Source organism: Rhinopithecus roxellana, chromosome 8 (genome assembly GCF_007565055.1).
Source record: "Rhinopithecus roxellana isolate Shanxi Qingling chromosome 8, ASM756505v1, whole genome shotgun sequence".
In the NCBI taxonomy this organism is placed as follows: domain Eukaryota; kingdom Metazoa; phylum Chordata; class Mammalia; order Primates; family Cercopithecidae; genus Rhinopithecus; species Rhinopithecus roxellana.
Window position 1 is genome coordinate 110307934 of NC_044556.1, and position 25983 is coordinate 110333916.

Sequence of the window (25983 nt, forward strand, 5' to 3'; positions counted from 1 at the left end):
CCACAGTGCATATACGTAAGTAGGTCTCCATAAATATTTTTGGTGAAAAAAATGAGTAAGTGCCTGACCCAGGAACGTGAGATGTGCCCATTCAAATCAACCATGATCTATGCATCCAGGAGGCCATGCAGTAAGCTGAGAATCAGGAAGAGAAGATGGGCAGGCTTCTGCAGTCCAAATGATATCTCTTGCTCTGTCTCCTACCGGACAAGGCATATGTAAAGGCCACATTCGACTTCTTGCACACAAATAAGATTGAGGTTCCTACAGATATCTCATTTCCCAAAGCCCCACACCTGCCAGTGCTGATGTGGAAAGACACACACAGACTTGGGGCAGGACGACAGCTGCACACTGGAGCTCATAACGGGGACGGGGAAGGAACAAGCAGCTTCTCAATTCTCTTGTCTGAAAGTGGATGTGGACTACATCCAGCACGCTTGCTACATGGAGAGTTACCAGAATAAAGCTCAGTAGTGGATTCTGGCAATGCCATCCAGAGTGAAACAGAAGATGGGGTCCTCTGAAAGATGGTTGAGTAGTGGCCTCTAGTAGCCAGGAGTGACAAACACTACAGAGATGTATGGCCAGGAGGTGACAGAAAGCACAGGCTGTATGCATGTTCTGCCATGCGCAGCAGCATGCTGGAAGCAACGAACGGGCCACCTCCCCTTCCCCAGTAGGGGCTCCACATACATCAGCAGCACCCAATCATTTTGTTTCATCCTTAAGACAGATGGGAAATAGGCAAGCTAGACGAAGGCGTGCTATGTGAAGCTGCCAGATCACTTAAGCCTGTCTGCTGTCATCCAAAGCTCTGTCAGCACATGGAATACTTGTTCCAATGCCTGAGGTAACAGCAAGGGTCAGAAGAGCTGCTACATTCAGGAGTAGGAGAAGGCCCAAGGCACCCTGCCTCCTCTTTTTCAGAGGTGTTGAAGGGCCAGAGCTTATGCCAGTTCCATGTAGATTGTCCCAGATTTTTCTTCCAGAAGTAAGACTACAAGGCTGGGTCATTCTCACACAACCAGCAGGTTCAGGGCTGGAACCACTCCACAAAGCTGGGCAATGAAGGTCTTTACCCAAATGTACAGGTGGCATCTCAAGCAAGGTGGTTAGGGTTAAAGGAAGTCAAGGTACTTTAGAGGAGTAGATGGTTGAAGCAGAGATGGTCTCATTTCTCTTGTTCCAAGAAAAGAAGAGCCAGAGAAACTGGTCATAATGTTCTCTGTTATCCTCCTGCCTAAACCCTCCTATTAGCTCTGGGTTATCCATAAAAGTAAAACGCAAGTAATAAGGCCTAAGTGCAAGTCAGTGGTGTAATAAGTATCTACTAGTCATTGTCATATCTTTTTTCCTTCTTCCTCATCGTCCCTCTTTCTCTATTCCCCCTCCTTCACCTCCTTTCTCATTGCACTATTTTATGCCTAAATTCTGAATTAAGAAAGTCTTTCAGAATTAAATTTATAAGGCTTATATTTAAAAGTTTTAAAAAATGCTTGGGTCTTGACGGCTCCTTCCCCCCTCACTGTGCAGGTGATCACTGCCCCAGTGTCCCAGTAAGAAATAAACCTTACAGAATGGACAGCAAACAGAAAGAGGCCCTGATTAGGCATGCCAGATAATTCAGTATTTCACACATATGAACACACACATACACAGCTCAAAATCGTGTATAGAGGGTCTTCCACTAAAGATACTTTAACTGAAAACGAAAGCATGGAAAACATGATTAAGTGGCTAAAAGATTACTGTTTACATTAATAAGCAAAGAAGAAAACATTTATTCATTTATCGGGTGAAGTAATTCTATAAATCTCATCAGAGACAATGAATGGCAAACAACACACGTGGAATGTTGGATGAAGTTCAGATACTTATTTCCTCTTCTGGGGAGAGAACTGGCTCTGATTTGTCCTCTTGGTCCTACTCGGTGAGCATGGCTTAGGAAAGTTCTAAACTAGATACAACAGCCAAGGACCCTGCCCGCGCTCTAGGAGTGAGCTTTGTTGTCAGAGACAACGACACAAGCGTCCTCAGAGAGCAAGCTAACAACATCTGAGCAACACGGAGAGATACGGGATCCGGAGGGGCAGGCCCACGCCAGCGCTGTGTATGTGACTGCACCGAACGCACACTCAGGTCCCCCCACGGTGACACGCATACGCTCGCTCAGGTCCCCCCACGGTGACACGCACCTGGGACGCGGGGTCAGGAAGGGCAGGCCCAAGCAAGCGCTGGGTATGTGACTGCACCGAACGCGCGCTCAGGTCCCCCCACGGTGACACGCATACGCTCGCTCAGGTCCCCCCACGGTGACACGCACCTGGGACGCGGGGTCGGGAAGGGCAGGCCCAAGCAAGCGCTGGGTATGTGACTGCACCGAACGCGCGCTCAGGTCCTCCCACGGTGACACGCACCTGGGATGAGGCATGGGGAAGGGCAGGCCCGAGCAAGCGCTGGGTATGTGACTGCTCCAAAGGCGCGCTCAGGCCCTCCCCCTGTAACATGCACCCGGCAAGCTCTGCAGGCTCCTGTACCACAATGTTACATTGACAAAAACCCTTGAAAGAACAACTGAGTTCTTCAGAAAAGCCTGCTTGAAAACAGCAGTAGAAGGTACTGTTATGAGGAGATCCTATAGATCATCAACCTATTTTCCAAAGCTTCTCAAAAAAAGGAGAAAAAAAATCCCCTGCAAAATTAAAAACTGATGGGGCTGCTATGTAATTAACTGGCAATTTCTCAGTTGCAAACCCCTGATTTGTAACCATGGCGGGTACACAAACTACCGGCTGCATTATACTTCCATTGTCTCCACCTGCCCCCATTTTTCTGACAACAAAGCACAGAAAACTATCTGAGCTGAAATCCCACTCTTATCAGCTTTCTTCTCCTTGGAGATTTCATAGCCCACCCCCCTTGCCTCTTTCTCCAATCACAACTTAAGTCTCGTCATCATTCTTGTTCTTTTGCCTTTTTCCCCCAGGTACATCACAAAAATGTCATTCCCACCCGCACAAAAATACAATTTATGGACAACAAAATTAATATCAACAAATCTTACCCTATAATGTGGGCTTTGATGAAGGAATAGATGAAGGCCCTAATAGGTTTTGAAATGGCTTTAGAACAGATACACTGGAAATCAGTGTCATCTCTTCTCATATTTTCTTGAGGAAAGAGTGACATTTTGGTGTGGGTGGTGGGGGAGGTAAAATTTGGAAATGGTTATCCAAATTTAAAATAAATATAACTTTTATTTTAAGTTCAGGGGGACCTAAATTTGATGTAGCAAGTTACCATTTAGGAATTTCTCTTATGGATTTACCCTATGGATTCAATTAATCATGGCATTGTTTGACATGGTACACATAAATGGAAACAAGAGACTGATCTAAACATTATGGTATATCCATGAGATGAAATACTATGTATCTTTTAAAAAGCATAAGGTGGAACTGATGTAGGGAGGAGAGAAGAGAAGCAGAGAAGAAAACAGTTATTCGTTTATCAGGTGAAACAATTCTATAAATCTCATCAGAGATAATAAATGGCAAACATATCTGGAAAGAGTGTTGGATGAAGTTCAGATACTTATTTCTGGAGCTGATCTAGACAGATGTCTACACTCTCTTGTAAAGTGAAAAAAGTGACAGAACATGGGCTAGGGAGTTATCCCTTTTTTTTTTTTCTTCCTTCGTTTTCCCCCCACACTAAGGAGGACCTTTGGCTTGGCTTCCCTTCCCTTTTCTCTTTCTAATCCGCACTCCTCCATACACCACCTTAGCAGGCATATTTAAAAAACCTATTGCAAATGAGTCTTTCCCCAAGCAAGACAAGTAAGAAAAAGGCAGAAGTGCAGGAGAAAGTGGAAGAGCCCACATGAACAGTTCTGAAGGGAAGAGAGTCAAGAATAACTTGGAAAGCAGAAGAAAAGGAATGGGGTAGGGGGAGCGGGAGCTTTAAGAAAACATTCTGTGTATTATGATGGAGCCACTGTTCGTGTTTTCTGAGAGACCCTGGCGAAGGTTAGGATTACTGTTGATTTTCAATCCTCTGACACCACGCTAAGACTGAGGTCTATGTGGCTCCAGAATATATTCACACTGGCCACTCTCACACAGAACATTTCCAGAAAGAAACTTTTAGCCATGCCTATCTTTAAGGAGTGGGTCAACAGTTTGAAGATGAGGCTGATTTTTACCTTTCTGTCCTCTTAAATGGTCCTTCCCTATAAGCATATGCTAATCGTGCAAAAGAAATGAACACAGCATGTGTGAATGTCCTGAGAGTCCTCTTCAAAGCTGGAAAAGCCCTCTGTATCTCCTTATCACTCTCCAGTTCCGAAAGTAAAGTCAAATTGAATTAATATTTGACACACAAAAATTTTAAAACAATGCGTTCAATTTTGTATTTTTCTCTCCTTTTTGGAGGGCGGGGTGGGGGGCGCGGATTTATAGTCCATACACTGGTACTATCAAAGGCCGAGTAGACTTTCATGGGTTAGTCTGAGGAACTTACATAATCTGTAACCATCTTTAACAGGAAAATGCGTACCAAGTTCTGAACTGCTAACTGGCTAATTAACATTAGACTAAGTTAAACTTTTAAATAAAATTTATCAAGTATTTTAAAATTATTTTCATTCCACTTAATGTTTGCAATGCTAAGGGACAGATGAGTTTGCATATACAGTCACATATATATGCCGATACTATCAGAATACACACTATGGGCTAATACTAAATATTATATATTTCGTTGTATGTGATTTCTAACTTGTTTTATGAAACATGAAGGACCTAATGTTGAGCTGCACCATAAAAACTGAGTAAAATCTACTGAGTAAAAATAAATGACAGAGTAGCAAGAAGGGAGCTGAAGGCCATAATTTGGATAAAAATGGAATAGCAGCACTTTCTCCTCTAAGGTCAGCAATTAAAATTTAGCCAAGGTCAGGAGTGACAAAATCATCAAGAAAGACTTGACCTCCATCTAGTTGTTGCAAACAATATATTAACATTGTAAAACTGTTACAGCAGATGGCAACGCAATCATCCCTTGGTAACTCATGTCTAGCTAACTGGCTGTGACCTTGGCTAAAGGTAAGCAAAAGGCCCACCTCCAGCATCTGCAGGGAGCCGACGCGGAGGCTGAGAGCACCCAGTGTGAATTCCCTTGTGCACTTGTGAGAGGTGAAAACCACAGCCAACTTCTCCATTCCTGCCTTTGTTCTAAAATTGCTAACGGCATTGCAGGGTACCTGACCTATTTGCACACGTTCCTTATTTTTACCTCTGCCTGAGCTAAAGGGGAAAAAGGCAAAGTATGACAACATCTACCCTGCCCATTTCTCTTAACTTTGTTGGTTCGGGTTTATTTATAGCCTTTTCCTCAACTACAGCTTTAAAAGCAAATGATTCGTACCTCACTCATGTGAAGTGGATCAATGCAGATTGGATTTCTTGAAATACCACCAAAAAGCAACTCCTCAACACACTCCAGGGAAGAGAAGCCAAGGGAGGCTTGGAAATTTGTCACCCAGTGTAAGAACAGAGCACACATTTACAGAGAGACTGTGACCTGCCAAACACCATGTAAATATAACCAAACGTTTTCCAAACATAATGGACTATATTCTGGTGGAGACGACTTGGCCTCGCTTACAAGAAAGGCCTCTTTGTTTAACTTTAAAGTCAAACTGCCAGTTACTTAAGGGGTAAGTTAGTGCCTCAAAGAGGCCCTAGTAGACATGGGGAAGAGAAGGTTGCAAAATACATGCAGAACAGACACCCTTGTAGGTGTGTGGTCTTCTTTATGGATGTGGTGGACCCATTTAAAGTTTCTGTGCTTCAGAGTGGCCTGAGCAGGGCAGTCTGGGTGTCAAAAGGAAAGGGAAGATAAGGCAGAAGAGTCAGTGCAGCGCTAGCAAAGAGAGCCAGCGGCTGCTGATGGGGGCCTGGAGAAGGAAGGGTATTTTTCAGTCTGCGTCTTTTGGCTGGAGTCTATCCGCTCACCCAGAGGCTGTGGTTTGGCCTTCTCATAGCAAGCTGTGGAGTTCAGAGAGGTAACGCCAACCATCTGACCTGCCTCTTTTTGCAACACTAAGGCTCAGAGATGAAGCCTTATCTCTTTGAATGCAATCCGTATTTTCTGAGAACCCACAAGATTGATCACACTCAGCAGGCATTTCACTGCTCATGGGAAAGTCTACAGTCTCAGCCCTCAAGCCAATCCCTTATACGTTTGATTAAAGCTGACTCACAGTCTGGATTCCAGAGCTGTTCACCCACAGGCAGTGGAGGAAACCACCTACAGAAGTCCAGAAAACATGCTCAGGGTCAGGCTGGTGCCACTGGCTGGGCAGGGACCTCTGCCATCCACCTGGCTGGTGGAGCCTCTGCCATCTTTGGGTTCGGCACCAAGCTCCTGGCTCATGCCTGGCTTCCTGACCAAGCACCTCATTTCTGGTTTCCTACCATTAGTCCGAACAAATATCCTAGACCCTGGACTCACTTCTATTCTTATGTTGACTCTGGGAACTTCCTCTCCCAGATGTCTCCTGACAGTCTTCCTCTAGCGGGAACAGGAAGTACCCTAGGCTCTGACTTTTCCACCTGCCCCTCTTCACTTACAGCCTCTCTCTGCCCGTTGTCCTACGTTGCATAGGTCTGGTCCTGTATTCTCCCTCTGCTTCACCACTTTGCACTGACACGGTATTTGCACAGTATGCAAAGCTGGGAAATTAAAGATTTGCCCAGGATGGACCCCCGGTTCTCCAGGGACCTTCTCCCTCTGCCATCGCTCCTGGTCACAGGTGCTTTCAAGGTACCTTCCCATCAGCAACCTTGCTCTGTGCTAGAGACTGAGCCATTCCAACCTCAGATTATGGTTCGCATGTCTCTGTGCCCTTCCCCTTGGGCTGCTCTCAGTCTCACCTTCTAGAATTATGTTCTCAGCCCACTGCAAATCAGGGTGCAACATCCACCAGCACCTAACTCTCAGCAGTTCAACACTACCCTCCTCAAAGCTTCTCTGAGTTATAAAAACATCTCAGGGCAAAACGCCTTCTGGTCTCAAGGAGCTGAGATCAGTCAAGAAGCAATTACCAATTGTTCCTTCACCTGATTCAAGGATAAGCCGAGGCAGAGCCGTCTCCGTGCTGTCCTCCCTGGTTCACAAGGTAATTATGAAGACAAATGATTCAACTGAAAGCATAAATCCTGAGAAAGAGAAGGGACCAGGATTTACTGCCAGCCAGACCAAGGGCCCCGTATGGCCATCCTCACCTGGACCAGCAGAGGCCAGTGACACAGCCTCTCAAGCTAGGTCTGAGCCCGCGTTCCTCTCCAGCTTCCCCAGCACCCTGAGCCTGCCTTTGTCACTGCAAGCGCCACATCGTATTGTAATCATCTGCTCCAGATCGAGACAGCATCTAATTAGTTTCCATACACCCACGGTGCCTGACACGTGGAAGGAACTTGACCAATGATGAATGAATGCATGAGTGAATGAACAAGGGGGATGAATAAAATAAGACTGGGTTTTACACAATGGTTGAGAAGCAGCTGGAAATCCTCCATGCAAAGCAGTAATCGGAATGACTTCACAACATCGATCTTTGCCCAACGTGAAGACGTCCTAGCCCTTGTGTTAGCGTCTCCCTGGGACTTGCCTGTATGGCTCCATGGTCCGAGTACCATAGAACAAGGCTTCCTCCAACAGGCCGAGGTTGATGCAGGCATCCATGGCGCAGTCGAGCACCTTCAGCTGGTAGATGTTGATATCGGGAAGCCGCTCAGAATTGCTGCTGATGATCGCCTGGCACATGGCCAGAACCTGCTCCCACTCTGTTATTAACCTTAGTTAAGGATTCATTGTCTCATCGAGAAAAAAACCAAAGTAAAATTAGATTCTCGAAAAGGCTGAAGAGCTCCCAAGCACAGGAGGGAAGGAAGCACCCGTTATTTTTCACAGAGGAGCCGCCTGAAAGCACACTTGAGAAACAAAAACACAGAAGTGGCAACTCAGTGAAGTAAATTCTGTTTACATCAACAGACTAGCTTGTAACCAGGCCTGTGCTCTGGAGTTTTAAAACTTTCAGGTCAGGCGCGGTGGCTCACGCCTGTAATCCCAGCACTTTGGGAGGTTGAGGCGGGAGGATCACGAGGTCAGGAGATCGAGACCATCCTGGCTAACACGGTGAAACCCCGTCTCTACTAAAAATACAAAAAATTAGCCGGGCGTGGTGGCGGGCGCCTGTAGTCCCAGCTACTCGGGAGGCTGAGGCAGGAGAATGACGGGAACCCGGGAGGCGGAGCTTGCAGTGAGCTGAGATCGCGCCACTGCACTCCAGCCTGGGCGGCAGAGGGAGACTCCATCTCAAAAACAAACAAACAAAAAAACCCAAAAACAAACAAAGACTTCTAAAGACCTGTTCTTTCTTCATACTCCTAGATGTGTTCTCTTTAAATCTAGTCATAAATAAATGCAGTCCTTTATTAAATTGGACTAAAGATTAATTCGATTTTAAATTATTTTCTCTGTCAGCTTCTGTTTAAAAACTGATTTGAAATTAAAGATGCTTTAGAGAAATTCCTTTTTCAAAAGGAAGAGCTCATGTTTGCTTCTGTGTTACCTGAGTTCTGGGCATACATGAACCCAAATACACACACAACCCACAGGCACACACTAGGTGGAGCAATTTGAAGAAATGTATTTCCACGGGATCTCATCTTTTTTGATTATAAAGCAAAAGTGACCCAAGCCTATACTTAACCAAATAATTAAAATATGTGTTATTTTAAACCCCCAAAATAAGAGACAATATTAGGAACGTGGCTTACGCACATAAATTGCTGGCAAGGGAAACGATGCTTTAAAAAGGATGGGGAGAAGACTCAATATCCACTTCTCAGTAACACTGACTTTCTGTAACTATGAGTCAATAACAATCTCATGTAGCCTTGGAGTGACTTCACTTTTTAAAACTGATATTCCCTGTTTAGAGGGGCAGTCAGAGGACTGAGGACATGGTTTATGGAGCATGCTTTGAATCCCTCCCCAGGGAATTCTCTGGGAAACAGAGCGAAGGCGAGAGTGCAGGACCCTGGGACCTCAGAGTTTCTTCACTGCGCACTGTTAGGCGAGTCGGAGACCAAGGAGGGTCCTGGGCTGGGACTTGCCCTTCTCTCACTCCTGTCCCACCTTCACCCCGTGGAGCTCCAAATTCATCTGCTTCATATGTTGTCATTCCAGTGGGGGAAAAGGTTTTGAAGATCAGAAATGGCAGCCTAGCCTTTGACTGTAGTAAAGCTAGATTCAGATCTAATCTAGTCCTGTCATTTATCAGACTTGAGGTTCTGAGGAAGTCAAAGTGCTTAATGATAGACCAGAAATAAAAATGACTAATGTCAATGTAAGAATGAGTAATATACTGTATGTAAAATGACACAATTCGTCACGTGTCCTCTCATGAGCCAGGTGGAGTTCTGGGTATCAGAGACACAGTGGGGAACATTTCGTGGCATGCACAAGGCACACACTACACAAGCATTAGTGCCTTCCACCTTCCCTCTGTGACATGACCTCTGAGCCTGACTGGGCTTAAAGAAAGTGGTTCAGTGGACTGACTTTGACTGAACTTCCCTTCATGCCCCCACACCCCTCCCACTCCCACATGACCTGGTCTCTTTACAATCCATGCTTTCTGTGCCATCCCCGGCCCCTAATTCAAAACCCTCTTCATGGAGGTCCTAATAGAGTATGCCCAGCCCTGAACAGCCAACGCACTGTATATGCTCCCCTCTCTGTCCAGCAAAACCTTCCCAGCCCTGAACAGCCAACGCACTGTATATGCTCCCCTTTCTGTCCAGCAAAACCTTCTTCTTTGAGTGTCCATACCCTTCTCAGAACACGGTTTTCCAAAACATTAGCAAATACTTCTAATAAAGCAATCAAGCCATTCCTGAGAGTGGGGACGAATACCTTTATGAACTTTCACAGGAAATATATTTTCTTTCCAGCAAAGGCTTCCCAGAGGTCCAATATCTTACTCCAAAAGATGAGTTCCTTGACGAGAATTTAAAGCACCACAATGCACAGTTGAGAGCCTTTTCTGTCACACCCACTGCAATTTTAGGATGAGTCCTGTCTTGGAGGAATTGACCTTGATCCTAAAAAAGGTTCACTTCCTGAAGAAAAGTGAGTCCATGATTTGCTCTGGCATTCATCTGACATGTATGTTCAAAGTTTGCTGAACCTATCCCCTGGAGGTTGGGGGAAGCAGTATCTTAGGCAATGCACTGATTTGGTAACAGATTGCTGGGCTAACCTCTGTGGCTTTTCATTCCAGGATTAGCTATTTGACGAAATGTCAGGAGGAATGACTGTCTCTTACACAATGCTAGACATTTCTGTGGCAAGACTGGTACCTTATTTTAACATTGTGCTGTTTGACCTCCACTATTATTTGCCTGTTCATTTATGTATGTTCCCACTTATTCTAAAGAGGTTTGAGGTGACAGGCCTTAGAAGTAAAAGCCAGATGTGATGTTCTGCAGCCACTCATAGGAATGCATCTACTTTATCCCCCAGCAAGCTGGAAGGGACTACGTGCCAATTTTCCTTCGCAACACTGGCAAATGTCTCTTGGCAAACAAGGCAAAACCTTTCCTGCAAAACATCTCAGTGAGCAAAAAAATGGAATAATTTTAACTAAGAGGCTTTTCCCCCAAGTTACTACTGACATGTATTTGCTCAAGGATTTAGTCCCTGGCATCTGTGTGGTGTTTATTACAAGTGACTCTGTTCCAGTAAGGAGCTGAGCTCTAGACCTAGCAGGGCTGGACAGCCTACCCAAAGAGAATAGATTCTTAATGGACAGAACAGATACCCTTGTTTCCTGAATACTTTTAAATGACCGTAAGAGGATCAGGGGAAAAGAGAAAGGGAAGCACAGTACATTCACTTGGGAATTACTCAACTCATTGAGACTCAACGACTGTCAGTCCATAGAGCCTGTATTCACTTGATCATATTACTCTACTGCTTAAAAAATCATCGCACGGCCCCCTCTCACCTATGAAGTCTAATCTGTGCATGGCAGTTAAGGCCGTGCCACCTTCCCCTCCTCTCATACTGCACAGCCGGCAGCTTCTCAGCAGCACTGCGTGTTCTGTGCATCTGAACACGTCATCCCTTGTGTTGGACGCCTCTTCTCTCTCTTCTCTTGGTTGGCCTGGTGAACTCCCACTAATCCTCCCAGACGCAGCTCACTGGTCACCTCCTCTGTGAAATCTTTTAACTTCCCAGAGTTGACTATTGTGTCTTTGATGCCGTTCAAAGTCTATATCTTTACCAAAATATGTATTAAGGGACATTTTTATTAATGGACATTTTACTACCCTGCTATGTAGGAGAGTAGTGAATGCAGGGCTGTGTTTTCTAGCTTCGGTCTGAACCATCAGGTGAATGATGACCGGCAAGGTGCCCAGCATACAGTCCGTTTTCAGTAAAACCTTGTCCAGTTGAAACTGAACTCTGGCTGGGTTACCCATGGGCCCCAATACCACGGCCAGGGCCCAGACAGAACAAGTCTACTCCTCTGCGCATAAAAAGCTCTTTGAGCCCATGAACGGGGACCTCCTGTTCCAGAGTGGACTGTTTTCCCAGTATCTTCTATCTCATCATAGACAGGGCTTCAAATCCCTCCTTAATTTCAGTTCCACCCCTCAAAACCAGTTGTTTTAATACTTCTTACCTCAAACTGAATAGAACATTCTAGAAATAAGCAGACCAATACTACATCTCTATCATTTTCTAATCAATATTAACGCAGCGCAAGATCACAGTAGTAAGATTATATCATACTCTTAAATGTTGTTAAATTTTGCTGTTTACTAAAGCCCTAATTTTTTTTTCACGTGTTCTTATGCATATTTACATATTTGAACTTTTTGATCCAAATAGAAATTGTATATATGTTCTTGTTATATTTCATCTCTTTAAAACTTGGACACTATTTAACCATTTAGGGATCTTTTGAAGTCTTTTTTTCTTTTGAGATACAGATTCTGTCATCCTCCCTCTATCATCCTCCCCATCTACTTCACTTTGGAGATTTCATAAACCTGTCCTCTGTATCTTTGTTCAAGGTATGGAATTATGAATTAAAGAGGATCGAGATGGAACAACAACACTCCAGAATGACACTGAATCATTTAACATTATTTTTTCAGTGTAGCTATTCAGTTAGTTTGGCTAACATCTAACATAAGTTTCTTGACTACTTTTCGTCAAATCCCTTTCTGAAGTCTCGATACAAACTTTACCAAAGAAAGCCATGTCTCTGGATTCACTCGCTCTTGGAGAAACCCTGCAGCATGATGATGATCACTGCTTTCTTTTCCAGTCCTTAGTAACCAATCTGAGATTCTTTGCCAAGACTGCTAATCAGCTCAGTGGGCTATCAATTCAAAATTATGTCCTTCACCTTTAAAGCTGGAAACCTCCCTCCACCTCCTTCTCTAGCTCTTTACAACTCTTTAAATAGTATCGTCAGCAAATTGGAAACGTTCTTAGTGCCTGGGATATAATTTACCCCAAAGTCTCTGAATGAGCTTTTGCAGTCTTTTCACCCACCTTCACCTCTTCCTTCTTGCCTGCTGTCTCCCTTCATCACAGCTTTGCTCCAGTGAACTCCTCTACCAGGAGCGGCCTCCCTCTCAGCCTCAGCCTATCCAAATCCTGCCCCTGACTCAGGCTATCTTTTGCACAGTAAAACATCCGTGGAGCCTTCCCGGATGACCTTCATCCTACGTGATCTCTCCTTACTCTGAACTTTGGCCCACCTGTGGTCATTACTATTCATGCCGAGAAAATGTGTCGTGCAGCAAATCCCCACTGCCACTGTAGTCATGCCTGGTTTAATACGAAGCTTCCAGGTCTGATGGTCCATGGCACTGAATGACAAGGATTCTGAGCTATTCTTTCCTGGAGATGTAAGTGGTTATGGGAGAAGATAATTGAGGAATTTGTCACCTTCTACACATAAAGAGACTAATACTCACGTTCCTACTACTATTGGGCCATGAGCGTTGATTACTACCTAAAGGTAGTGAGTTATTATTCATGCTGATCTTGCCACGATCTTCCTTGTCATCACTCAAACTGCTGGCCAGGGTCGGGGGTGCGGCCTGTGACCATGGAACAGAGTGAAAACCACTGGCTCATGGGGAGGTCAAACCCCGCCTTTGGCCTCATTACCACAGGGCTTCGAGAAAACAAGAAAACAATCCCAAAGTCCAGCTCAATCCACACGCGAAAGGATACTCCAGTGTGCCTTCAGTTCTTCAATTTTTTTCAGGGATTCTTGAACTTCCTTCCATACTTGCTCATCACCAGTTAGCATATCAGCATCCTGCTCAGGCCAGAAAAGGAAGACAACCCAATTAGTAATAAGCAACGGACCTGAAGAGACCTTTCTCCCAGATATACAAAAGGCCTGCAAGGCCATGAAAAGATGCTTGACATCATTTATCATCAGGGAAATATAAAGCAAAACCACAGTGAGATATTACTGGATACCCACTACCACGGCTATAGTCAAAAAGACAGGATAACAGCAAAGGCTGGTGAAGACGTGGAGAAACGGATACCCTCACACACTGCTCGTGAGAATGCAAAATGGTAGCTTTGGAAAACACTCTGGAAGTTCCTCAAAGGGTTCAACGTAGAGTTTTCATATTACCAATTAGAGTTACCATATTAACAATCCTACTCCTAGGTGTCTACCCAAGAGAAATGAACACATACGTTCAACAAAACTTGTTCACAAATATTCATAGCAGCGTTGTTCATAATAGGCAAAAAATGGAAACTCACATGTCTATCAACTAATATGGTATATATCCAGACAATGGAATATGATTCCACAATCAAGTACTGACACACACTACAACATGGATGAACCTTTCCACAATGAAGTACTGACACATGCTACAATATGGATGAACCTTGAATACGTCACGCTAAGCGAGAAGCCAATCACAAAGACCACACGTATGACTCCATGGATATGACATGTCCAGAAGAGGCAAATCCACAGAGACAGAGAGTCGATTAGTGGTTGCCTAGGGCTAAGAGGACTGGAGGGAACTGGAGAGTCACTGCTAATGGGTAGGGGTTTCTCCGGGGGTGATAAAAATGCTCTAAAATGGACACCATGCTAGCTGCACAACACTGTAAAGAGACTGAAAACCACTGAACTGTACACTTTAACTGGGTGAATTTCATCACACGTGAATTATACCTCAATAAAGCTGACATTTTTAAAAAACAAAAGGGGAATAAGATAAATAGTTATTTGTTAGGAGACCTACAGCTAAAACCTTACTAAGAATAAAATACAACTACACCCATGTGAAGCAATTCTGACTCTTCCAGCTAAACTAAACACAAAATCCCCAACACTGAGAAAATTCAGAAGAACATAACATTATGAGCTACCACGTAGGAAATGTCTGCCCTCCTATTTAGTAAGCAGGTCTTCTGTTTCCCGTTGGCCAGTGTACCTCTGGCATCTAGCACACTGCCTGGCACATAGTAGTTGCTTCATCAGCACTTGTTGAATGAATGACTGAAAACCACATGTGCGCACAATGCTGAAGGCTTCACTGATACTGTCTTATCTTCACACAGTTCTTTTATGTAAGATCATATCCCATGGGGTAACACAGGCAGGGAGTGGGAGACGTCTACCCTGGGTCAGGCAATGACTATTGTCTATAGAATACTGAAAAATAATAATAAAACCAACGAAAAGTACGTCTGATGTTTACTATGTGCAACAATTCAGAGGTGAAATATTCTTCCCCCCAGGTCAGAGGGTGCCTAACATCTTTCTCCCTAATATATCACTGATCCTACCCAGTTTATAGATGGCAAAACTGAGACTCAGTTAAGTGACTTTCCTGAAAATCACCAGCTTGGAACCAAAATTTCAGCCCAGGTCTGTCTGATTCCAAAAGGCTATCTTCTTGGCAAATGTTACTCTGTTTACCACAGACACTGCTACAGTCTTTTCAGCATGCTCAGCAAGTCCTGCTTCTTTAAAGTTTCACCAATAGGTAGCCACCAGCCAGGTGTGGCTATTTCAATTTCAATTAATTAAAACAATAAAAAACTCAGTTCCTCAGCTGCAGCAGCCACATTCCAAGAAGCTAATAGCCACATGTGGCTTTGGCTACCACACTGAACAATCGAGATATAGAACAGTTCACTATGTCATTGCAGAAAGTCCTGTTGGATGTGCTGCTTTCAGGTGGCTAGTCAAAGGGTAAGCACTCTTATAAGACACTATTCAAAACCAGGTGTTCAATATCCATGAGACTTTCAACAGGTGTCAGGGACAAGAACCATCCTAGGAGGTGATACGAAAGCAGGGCCAGTGTGGGGGTGACATAAGGGTGAGGAAGGAGGGACTTTTTCATACTCTAGACATCTCCCTGGAGACTCCTACGTGCCCGCTGAAGGAGGCTTATACAACGACCCCATGAGAACCACTGCCAGAGTCAGCCTGTGTTTCTGAGAAGAAGAAACAGCACTCAAGTGCGCCACGGCAGAAAAAAAAAAGGCGGGAGGTCACTACGAGCCACAGAAAACAGATCCTGAGACTCTCCTTCTCAGGCTGAGGTGGTGGGTGCGTGTGTGAGAGGAGATGGGAGCACCTGTGTCTGTGTAATTCGGCTCTGTGGGCCTCTGTGTGTATGTGCTGTGCATATGTGTGCTATAGGAGAACGGTTTTTAAAAGAACACCATAGGTGCACTTTTTTTTTTCTTTTTTTTTTAAGGAAATTCTAAATACATCCCTAGCTTTCTGTACACAGAGGACGGCGGAGATCAAATGCTCTTAAGAAGGTAAGCAACAGGCTGGGCGTGGTGGCTCACGCCTGTAATCCCAGCACTTCGGGAGGCTGAGACAGGAGGATCACCTGAGGTCAGGAGTTCGAGACCAGCCTGGCCAACATGACAAAACCTTGTCTCTGCTAAAAATACAAAAACTAGCTGGGTCTGGTGGCGCACGCCTATAATCCCAGCTACTTGGGAGGCTGAGGCAGGAGAATTGCTCAAACCTGGGAGGTGGAGGTTGCAGTGAGCCGAGACCATGCCACTGCACTCCAGCCTGGACAACAGAGCAAGACTCCGCCTCAAGAAAAAAAAAAAGAAGGTAAACAACAGTCTCCCTCCAAATGCCTGCTCTAAGTCCATTGTCATCTCCTAAAAATCACCTCACTCTCCTGTTCCAAAGCCTTAAGCAACTTCCCACGGCCTCCCAGATCAAGCTTACCCGTTAGATCTTGACCATTGTGGCCATTCCTGAGTGAACATTCCAGTTTTACATTTCACAACTGGCAGCTTAAACCCTAGACCTAAGCTTGCTAGTCTCTATGGTAAGCAGAACCCCCAAAGATGTCCACGTCCTGCTCTCCAAAACCTGTGAATATGTTCGGTCACACTGCAAAGGGGAACTGAGTTGTAGACGGGATTAAGGTTGCTCATCAGCTGACTTTAAAATAGCTGAGAGTTCCCGGACTTTCCAGGTGGGTCCAGTCTAATTACAAGGGTCCTTAGAAGTAGAAGAGGGAGGCAAACGAGGAGGTCGGGGGATGTGCTGTGTAACCAGAGACTGGCAAAGGCAAGGAACCCAGTCCCCTGGAGTTTCCAGAAAGGACAGCAGCCTTGCCCACACCTTGATCTTGGCCCACTGAGACTTGGGTCAGGCTTCTGGCCTGCAGAACTCTAAAACAATCAATCAGAGTTGTTTTAAGATGCTACATTTATGATCAATTGTTGCAGCAGCTATAGAAAACGTGGTCCCTAACATACCTTCTGCTCTTCTGGCCACTGGGGCTCTTTGTGCCTGGTCCTCTCTGTACCTGAAATTAGTCAGTCAGATCACTCATTTATTCCATTAACACTCACTGAGTACCTAACCAGGCACTGTTCTAGGCAGTAGGGATGGAGCAGTACATAAATCAGATAATCATCATGTTCATACTGAAGAGGCAGGTGGAGCACACAATAAGAGAAGACACACACACATGCGCGCACACACGCACACACACACATTTTGTTGGGGGAAAAACAGGGAAGAGGCATGGGGAATACTGGCACCAGGGAATTCATTTTAAATAGGATGACTGGGGCAGGTCTCACTAAGATGATATTTGAGTAAAGCTCTAAAGGAGGCGGAGGTGTAGGAGACAGGAGTTCCAGGGAGAGGGGAGGGCGAGTGCAGGGGCAGAAACATGCCTCAATATTCCAGGAACAATAGAGGCCAGTGTGGCCAGAGCTTGTGGGCTGCAGTGTGTGTGCACGTCCTCTCTTCCCCACTCAATTGTCAGCTCTTTAGAGCTGAATATAGGTCTTATTCTTCTTTGATCCGGCCTCTCCCAAATATCTAGCACAGTCTCGTATGTAACAAATGCTCTGCTAAATGTCTATAGAATGGATCTGGAGGAAGCGAACTTGGTAGCGATTTGATGTCTCTTGTGTTTCTTTCAGTTATTCCTCACTCCATCTTTGAAAGGCATCAATACCTGTAATTATTTACAAATAAGGTGCAAGATAGTCCTGAAGGTTACATCATTGGTCCACATGTCCTTCTACCCCTAATTACCAGAGGTAGGATTCAAACCCAGGTCTGTCTGGCTCCAGAGCCCATGCTCTTTCTACCACCTTCATGCTTCCATTTTATTTGTTTCTCTCCTGGACTTGCTGAAAAGGTGAAACTCATGTCTGAGTTAATACATTCAAAATAGCTTCACCCATGTTTCCTAAGCTCTTCCTAGTACTAGCACTTTAAAGAGGAGAGTACAATCCTCCAACATAGAACCCACAGCAGATCTCGTATTCTTCTATCAAGCAGGGTGAGACGGCAGCCCAGGGCAGAACAATTTCATATGGGAATTAGAGTCACAACGAAATTTGCCACCAGTGAACATAATCTGATTAGCTGTTCTTTTAGGTTGACCCTAAGCCTTTATTTGCTTAACAGAAGAGCAAGCAAGCTTTGAAACTGCTCCTAAACCTTTAGAAACGATGCCTCTGACAGCATTTTACACTGGAGCTAGACAAAGTCACACTCACGAATAGCTGTCACGTCCCTGGAGTGTTCCACTAGGGTGACTGCCTCTCAGGTTCCAACTTCCCCTGACCCTACCATCCCGCTGTGGCTGCTACTCACAATTATGTCTACACTGGGTCTGTTTCATCTCCCCTCTCTCCACACCGGGCCGGAGGAAAACATTCAGTTGCATAGGTGTATAAACAGGGCATGTGTACAGAAACAGAAGAACTACTTAGGGAAGTATAATTTAAATCATCTACTTCTCTAATTTGCAAACAGGAGAGTAAATTGCTATGTTTTTTATCACAGTCCCTGAGGTATAAAATTAGTAAATTTATATCTTTATTTTCATTATTTCATATCCAAACACAAAGACACTTGATATAATTCAGGACAAAGTTATTCAAGAAAACAAAAATCTCTTTGAATTTTATACTTTTACCACGTAAAAGGAGCTTGAATGGGTGAGTCCTGAAATTTTTTTTAGGGGATAGAAATATTCATTTTACATTCATTTAAACATCAAATATACTATTGCTGAATTTTCTACAAATGCTAAAAAGAATTCAGCCTAGAAGCAGAAGGATTCCTAAGAAAGTTGGCTTTCCTGGGAAATGACTGAGAGAATTAAGAACCTGCTGGTTCCAGCACTGGTGGCATCTCTGCCCTGACCCACTGCATGACCCCGAACAAGCCTTCCTTTTCCTGGCCCTCAGCTTCCTCGCCTGCAGAAGGAGCAGCTGGTCTAGGTGGCTGCTATGGAACCACTCTAGTGATTGCAGTAGTGCAGAGCCAGTCTAGCTCCACCTCTGGCGACCACTCTTTTGCACAGCCCCAGACAAGTCCTTCAATTTAAACAGTACAATCATGGAGATAAGTTCATTTCAGGCAGAACTGTGCTGCTGTTCTCAGGTAAGAACAAGTCTCATTTCTCCATTCTCTTTCTGACCCCACAAGACCCTTGAACACTGCCCTCCCAATTCACTCACCCCATTCTTTCCCCTCACAGCTCCACCCCAAAATCCTACCCACGCCCGTCTCTGACCGCACTGCACCCACTCTTCCAGCTAAAATCGCCGTCCTGTGGCTTCTGTCAGGACTCGGAATGTGTTTTCCGCCGTTTCCTCGGCTCACCACTTCATTTAACTCTTTGGCTTTCTTGCCGTTTGTACTTTTGGGACACAGCCCCTGAGGTAGTCTATCAGGAAACCTTCTCTGGTTCTGCCTTCCGGGTTAGCCTGGCCCTCCAGGCCCCTCTGCACACTCCCTAGCCCTGAGCTGACATGATCTCCCCGGCTGCCTCCCAGGTATCCTGAGAACGCCCTGAGGGACCGTGACCTCATCATAGCTGTATTCCCAGTGCCCGCAAGGTAAATCACTCAGTCAATGTTTGGTGATGGAGTGAATGAGAAGTGGGTCTTCCACAACCCATGGGTGACAGTATCACAAGAATAAAATACCTCAACTCCACCACAACAAAGACAATCCCAACCAAGACAACAGCTTGTTCTTTTCACAGCACACGTCTACCTTGACTCTAATATTACCACACTAAGATCAGATACGTTCCCACTGCAGCTGTGGGTATTTGTCAAATACTACAGCTGGCGTTGGTCATCTTTTAGAGACTACGTGTGACACCCTCCCCCAGTGTAGCAAACCCCACGCTGGCTCCGGACCCAGGCTTTCTGACAATCGCATCAAGGGTTATTTGGGGGGAGTAGTCTTGGTTAACCCTCTGGCTTCTACCTCAAACACCATCCTGAGTTTCTAACAGTGCTCTTGGCCCAGAGGTCCCTGGCTCCATCTATCCCTGGATGAATCAGTGAGGCCACCTACATTCCTTCATCCATAGCTGCTGAATCAATACCCTGCGATCATTTCCTTCTGTAAAAATAGGTTCCAGATGATATGAGATCATCTCACCGCCACATAAAAGGGTATCACTCAACACGGTTATATTCAATTGGCCAGACGCTTCCTTTGGGTTTCAGAGTAGGAAGTTTACCTGCCAGATACCAGTAGTCACTGTGAATAACAAAGCTACGTTTCTTCCATAGGGAAAGTTTGAAGTCCAGCCAGGCTAGCTGAGTATAAACTCGGGAAAGTGGCCACTGGCTCTATCAGGTTAAACATCACACAAATCCACCCAGACCCACCTTGCAGCTCGAACACTCGAACAGATGTGTTCACTTAGCTTGCAAGCGTTTGATGTTGAAACTCTTATGCTGGGCCAATTTCAGATGGTTCTCATTAAAAAGAAGAGGAACAGGAGAAAGGTAATCTGCTTCCCAGTACTTCCTGTTATCCAGTACTCATGCAAACTCTAATTAGGTTGAAAAGAGATGGCGTACAGGATGGAAAATAAAATTAATTAACACTTATAAACTTTTCCAGTAATTCAATAATTCGTGTCTTAAAAGGACGAAAGGTTTTTAGTTTTTAAAGTAGAATGAGGTTCAAATACATTGCCTGCACTCAGGAGAGAGATTGGGAAGTCCTGAAATTCAAAATTATGAGGTAATTTGCAGTGTCTCTGACTGAGGTAGTCTAGTTGGGGCAATACACTGGGACTAGATTAACAGGCAACATCACTAAAAGACCTTTATGATTAACAGAAAACATCTTTGCTGGAACCAATTTCCACCTCCTTTGGCAAAAACAACTGAAAGCAGTTCAGATGTAACTTGAGGGGAAAAGTGCCTCTTTCATAAAGCGGAAAAATAGTGGCTAAAAATAGAGCATTCACTGTAACAACTACAGACCAGTCAGCGGGCATTATGGGCTGGGGAATAAGGAAAAGGAAGGAATGTTCTCAGGTGGAAGCACGATCAAATTGTAGTATGTTCTAATTAGCAATTAACCAGCAAATGTACACAATGATTAACAGAACTTAGTGAAAAAGAATGCCGGGCTTGGAACCATAAGATGTGGAACGGAATCCCTACTGCATATCCCTGCTGCATAGCTCTGTAGTCTTGGCAAGTCCTTCAACTGTCCTGAGGCCGAATTTCTTCAGTGGCAACAATTTTCTAAGGAGATGCACCTTCTCATCCTTTCCTCTGCACCCCCTAGAGTTCCTTATATCCTCCATGTCACAGTGGCCCGAGTTTTCAATCCCCAGCCAACAGGAGGCTGACTAGAGTCAGCTTTGTTTGGTGGGAAGGAAAAAAACGGTGGAGGAGGGAGCACATTACGATGTAATCAAAAACCAACTATGCTGTGGCCCCACATCTCTGCACATCCTAATCCCTTTGCCGGGAAGGCTCTTCCTCAACGTAGTCATCCAAGCAAACTTATCTGATCCAACACAAACCACACCAAACAGCCTCTGACATCCACAACCCCTGTGCACCTTCCACTGGCTTTCACGATGTGTGCTCTGCTGCCTTGTGACAGTGAGTGTAACTGTGATGCAGACGAAAAGCATGTCCTCCAGATGCTGTCATCAGCCCACAGATGAAGTAAAACTGGCTTTGAAAGGTTATTTTTTCATCTGTTTCATGAAATTGTGGGATCTCAGTGCCTTTAACTGATGTCCACAAGCAGGATGTAGCAGGGCTCTGAATTCTGAGTCCAAGCAGCTGCTTGCATCCTCGCAAGAGCCCAAAGTTCCCGCCTCCTGCTGCTTCACCCACCTCCCTGAGCCGGCCGACCCCAGGGTGGATGTCCTCTTCTCAGATGAGGCAGCCGTCTCCTGTCGGGCAGCCGTGTCACTCCCTTGGATCCAACTGAGGAGCACTTGGGCAATCAGGGGCTGTGAACCCAGTCCAAACACAAATGCTCGTGGTGAGGAGAGAAATTCATGAAACAGCTGAAGCCACTGGCAGCTCTGTTCCATTTCACTTTACATTCCCACCGTCGCTGCCACCATTTGCCAAATGCCCATTTAGCTTTAGATCTCAGGCAGAAACAGGGCTCTCCTGCAACTACAAATTTCTGCAAAGCCACACATTCAAACCAACTGCAGTTTCAAGGTTCAATCTCCGGCTACACAGAATTGCCAGAAGGAAGTGAATATTCCCTTCATGGCTTCTGGGAAAGGGACCACAGCCTTGAAGGTCTGAAGTCAGAACTTCGAGAACCACAAAAGGCCTTTTCCAGCTACAGCCTCAACACCTCCCCTCCCTCTGTGTGGGGTGTTCCCATCCCAGTGAACAAAATTGCCTCTCAGAGAAGTAAGCTCATTTGCTTACATAAAATCAAGTCAACCTGGAGACAATAAAAACAGCATCTACACATTGAGGGCAGTTTGAAAGCCTACCTCTGTCAGTGGTGCTTGCTAAAAATGAGACTTTTTAGAAAAGCATTTTGTAGAAAACTAGCATGATGGGCTGATATACAAGAGCAGTTAAACACACATGAATACTTTCAGGAAGGAGACACTTGCTTGCACCCTCCCCCCATACTGGAAAGATATGTTCCTGATATAATAACATATAATGGGGATTCAATGACGCAGAGGGCTATGAGCTCCACTTGCAAGTGCATATTCGGACACATTCTTTTCACATCTGTAGAGAGACTACCAAATGGATGGCTTAGGCTGCTGTAAGCCCATCTTCACGACTCCTACCAAAGTCCTGCCAATACTGTTGTGTAAACAATACCAGGTGGGAGGTTTGAGATTCTAGGGAAAATGCAAAGATTTTGTGGGAAAACTGTTCTCTTGACAATAGCCATTAAGATAAAGTACATCTCCACATTTCAGGGTGAGTTTTGTTTTAATGAAGACCAAAGCCATAGCCCTCATCTCCTTTAATCGGCCAAATCTCCATCCTTTATATTTTCTTCTTTGGGGACAGATGCTCTCATTCTCCTCTGCAAACATAAAAATGCTTTAAGCTGCAGCAGAACAGATTCCAGTGAGGTTTAAGTGGCAGAGTCCTGATGGCAAAGGTTAGGATAACCTAGATGTGGTCACTCCAGAGACATTCAAACATAGAATGAATGATAGCTTGATTTGGGTTCTGTGCTGCTGGCATGTAAGACTGTGTGACAGGCAGCACTATGAACGTGGAACTAAGGAGGCCGGACCCTGGTCCCAGCTCTGCCACTGGCCAGCTGTGAGGCCTAGAGTCTAACAGTGCCTCCTGGCTCAGCTTGCCCAGGTGAGAACTTCGTCAGGGTTACCATCGAGACGGAAACGAATCCTTCCACTCCATTAGTTGCCTATGTCTAAAGTATATGTTGTCCATGAAAAGAGACCTGAAATTCTGATAGAGTTACTGGAGTTTGTGATTGTGCAACAAATTGTAAACCCCTTTGTTCTGATTTGTACCTCCTTCCATTTTAAACTGAGTTTTCTCATATATAAACAAGCCCAGCCATAGCACAGAGAGTCTACAGGACCGAAGACAACACTCGACATGGTGCTACCTTCTGCCAAACCAAGAATTTGACAATGGTTATTTAATTCACATATTCCCTCTAACATGTATGTATGTATGTATGTATATATGTATGTATAATGTAAGTATGTATGTATAATGATTACAGGCAATATTCCAAGCTTGGGTAAACATGGTATTTGCTTATCTGCTAAAGCAAGCACATCAGATTCTTTCATCTGTGGTTCTGAATTAAACGAATAGTTTAGCTGGGGTCCACAATGACAGCTTCACATAACAAGTCCCTGGGACACAAGTCTAGACATAGTTTTTTAGGAGGTAATCTTAGGGGTCATCTAAAGAAATGATTTAATTTGACATTAGAACCTTTCTGTTAACATCAGTTAATGGAGGGTTCCATAGCTTCCCCAAGTCTTCAGAGTTGGGCTGCAGAAATTACACAGTTTTACAAACACTTCATAAGGCAGCACTGAAATCCTTAGACCATGTGTCAAACAAGTCAAAAGTTCAAAAGAAACATGTCACTGAGGGAAAGAATTACTTTAATCTCTCAGCCTTAAAAAAAAAAAAATCTAGAATTGTATTTTGTATCTCAGTGGAAAAAAGCCAGTGTTCCTTCAATTATTCTAAAACAAACAAAAAATTCCGTAGTCTGTGAATTAATCCATACAGAGATCTGTCCCTGGAAGCTGAAGCGGGGGTCGCCCCAGAGGGCAATCACTTGGCCTAAAGGCCTGGTGAGGAGAACACTACTTTTGAAAGTTTGGGAGGAGACAGGGGTGACCAGATTCCACGGTACAGCTCTTTTGTGCCCCACCTCATATCCACGAGAGAGACTACACAAAATCACCAGGACTCAGATGCTCTTGCAAGCAACTTTGCGGCCCGTGGACGTGAAGTGCTGGCTGACAGCACGGCGAGCCTCTTCCTGGCACGCCACCAACAGAAAGCACATGTCTGCATTTTCAATTCCAGTAAACTCCAGGCTGGCCCTCAGCCAGAGGACCTCTTTGTAACGTCAAAGATAAAAGTACTGGCCGTGTTGGGCACCCTGCCTCCACCTCCATTCTCTTGTAACCCTCTCATAAACCAAGCATGCATTACTGTTAACAGAGTCTTCCAGACAAAGGTCTGATGGAGCTTCATAAACATTACCAGATGGCGATCAGACAGGTCCCTACTTCACAGGAAGAAAAGGAGGGACAGGGAGGGGCGAGTGATTCCACTCAGGACATGCTGGATATTATGGCAAAAGCTGGACACAGATACTCAAATATACACTCAGAGTACTCCCGCTATCAGAGAACTGCTCACTGAGCCACCCGAGTCGTGCACATCCTCCATTAGAACCTGGCATGTGGACATCAAACCTCAGATCTGTCCCCAACAGTATAGGTATCATCTTGGTATTGTTACCTGATGAAGTTTCTAAATTTTGGATGTTCAAAATGGCTTTCTGGGTATACAAGATGATATAATTCTTTCTTCTCATACCCCTAATATTCTTCCTCTTGCCCAAGGGCATGTGATGATGCTAGTCACAGAAGATTTAGGAAATGATTACCTTTTGATGAGTTTTGTTTTCATTTTGCGTCATATTCATTGCGGGCCAAAATGACACAGCCCCAGCTGTTTGCCTTCACCATATCTGTTTCACTCTCCATTTAACTTTTCAGACTGCTCTGAAAGTAAGATTTTTCAGGTTTGTAAATGCTTACCAACTCCAGGATTTCTTTTCTGGAGGTAAACAAAATTAAAAATCCCTCTTGCTCTGTGCAAGAACAAGGGGTACCCAGACCTTCATTCAGAGGACTTAACATGTGAAAGTCTCAGTTCTTCATCGCCAGTGAAAGCTGGATTGCTCAGGATGTGTTTTTAAAAATATATTTCAGAGGCTTTAATTCACTCGAGAGGGCTGCAGAGGGCTTACTTCCTCCCCTATGCTACCAAGAGTGCACACACACACAGATACCCACAGACACGCCCACATACACACACCCCCCAGGAATATGCTTTAAGGGATACTGAGGGCTCCGACTTTCCCTCAAACTGCAGACCTGTTGTTCCTCCAGCTTTGGCTCTCCTCTTTGCTGTCAGGGCCTAGTATGGTGGGTACATACTTAGAATCACCTGAAGAGCTGTTAAGAATACAGACCGGGTTCCATTGAGGCAAATGACATCAGCATCTCTTGGGGGCAGGCAGATATCGGTGCCTTGTCTAAGCTCCCCAGGTGATGCCAATGCACAGTCTGGGCCAAGGACCATCAGCGTGGCCTTTGCTGCCTCAGCCGTCGCTCGGATCTCTGCCATCATGCTGCCACTTCTCGTACTGACGTGGGTAAGACTTGCTGCAAGTACTGATGGTTTTGCTTTTCTTTTTTCTGGTCTGCTCAGTCTACAGTTCTGTCTCCCATGTTCTCTGCTTTTGCACAAATAGTTTATTTACAATAGCCACAAAAGTGACCAAGTCCATGGCCCTATGGGGAATAAACTCGCACC

General features: G+C 44.9%; 1 protein-coding gene across 1 annotated transcript in view; it reads right to left on the reverse strand.

The window, feature by feature from the left end:
• Positions 1 to 25983, reverse strand: part of SMYD3 (SET and MYND domain containing 3) — a 744013-nt gene that overhangs the window by 102256 nt on the left and 615774 nt on the right. Inside the window, exons 9-10 of the mRNA XM_030935864.1 lie at positions 13336 to 13423; positions 7679 to 7853 (exon numbers count right to left, since the gene is read on the reverse strand). Coding sequence (XP_030791724.1) covers positions 7679 to 7853; positions 13336 to 13423 — 263 coding nt within the window. The remainder of the gene's footprint in view (positions 1 to 7678; positions 7854 to 13335; positions 13424 to 25983) is intronic.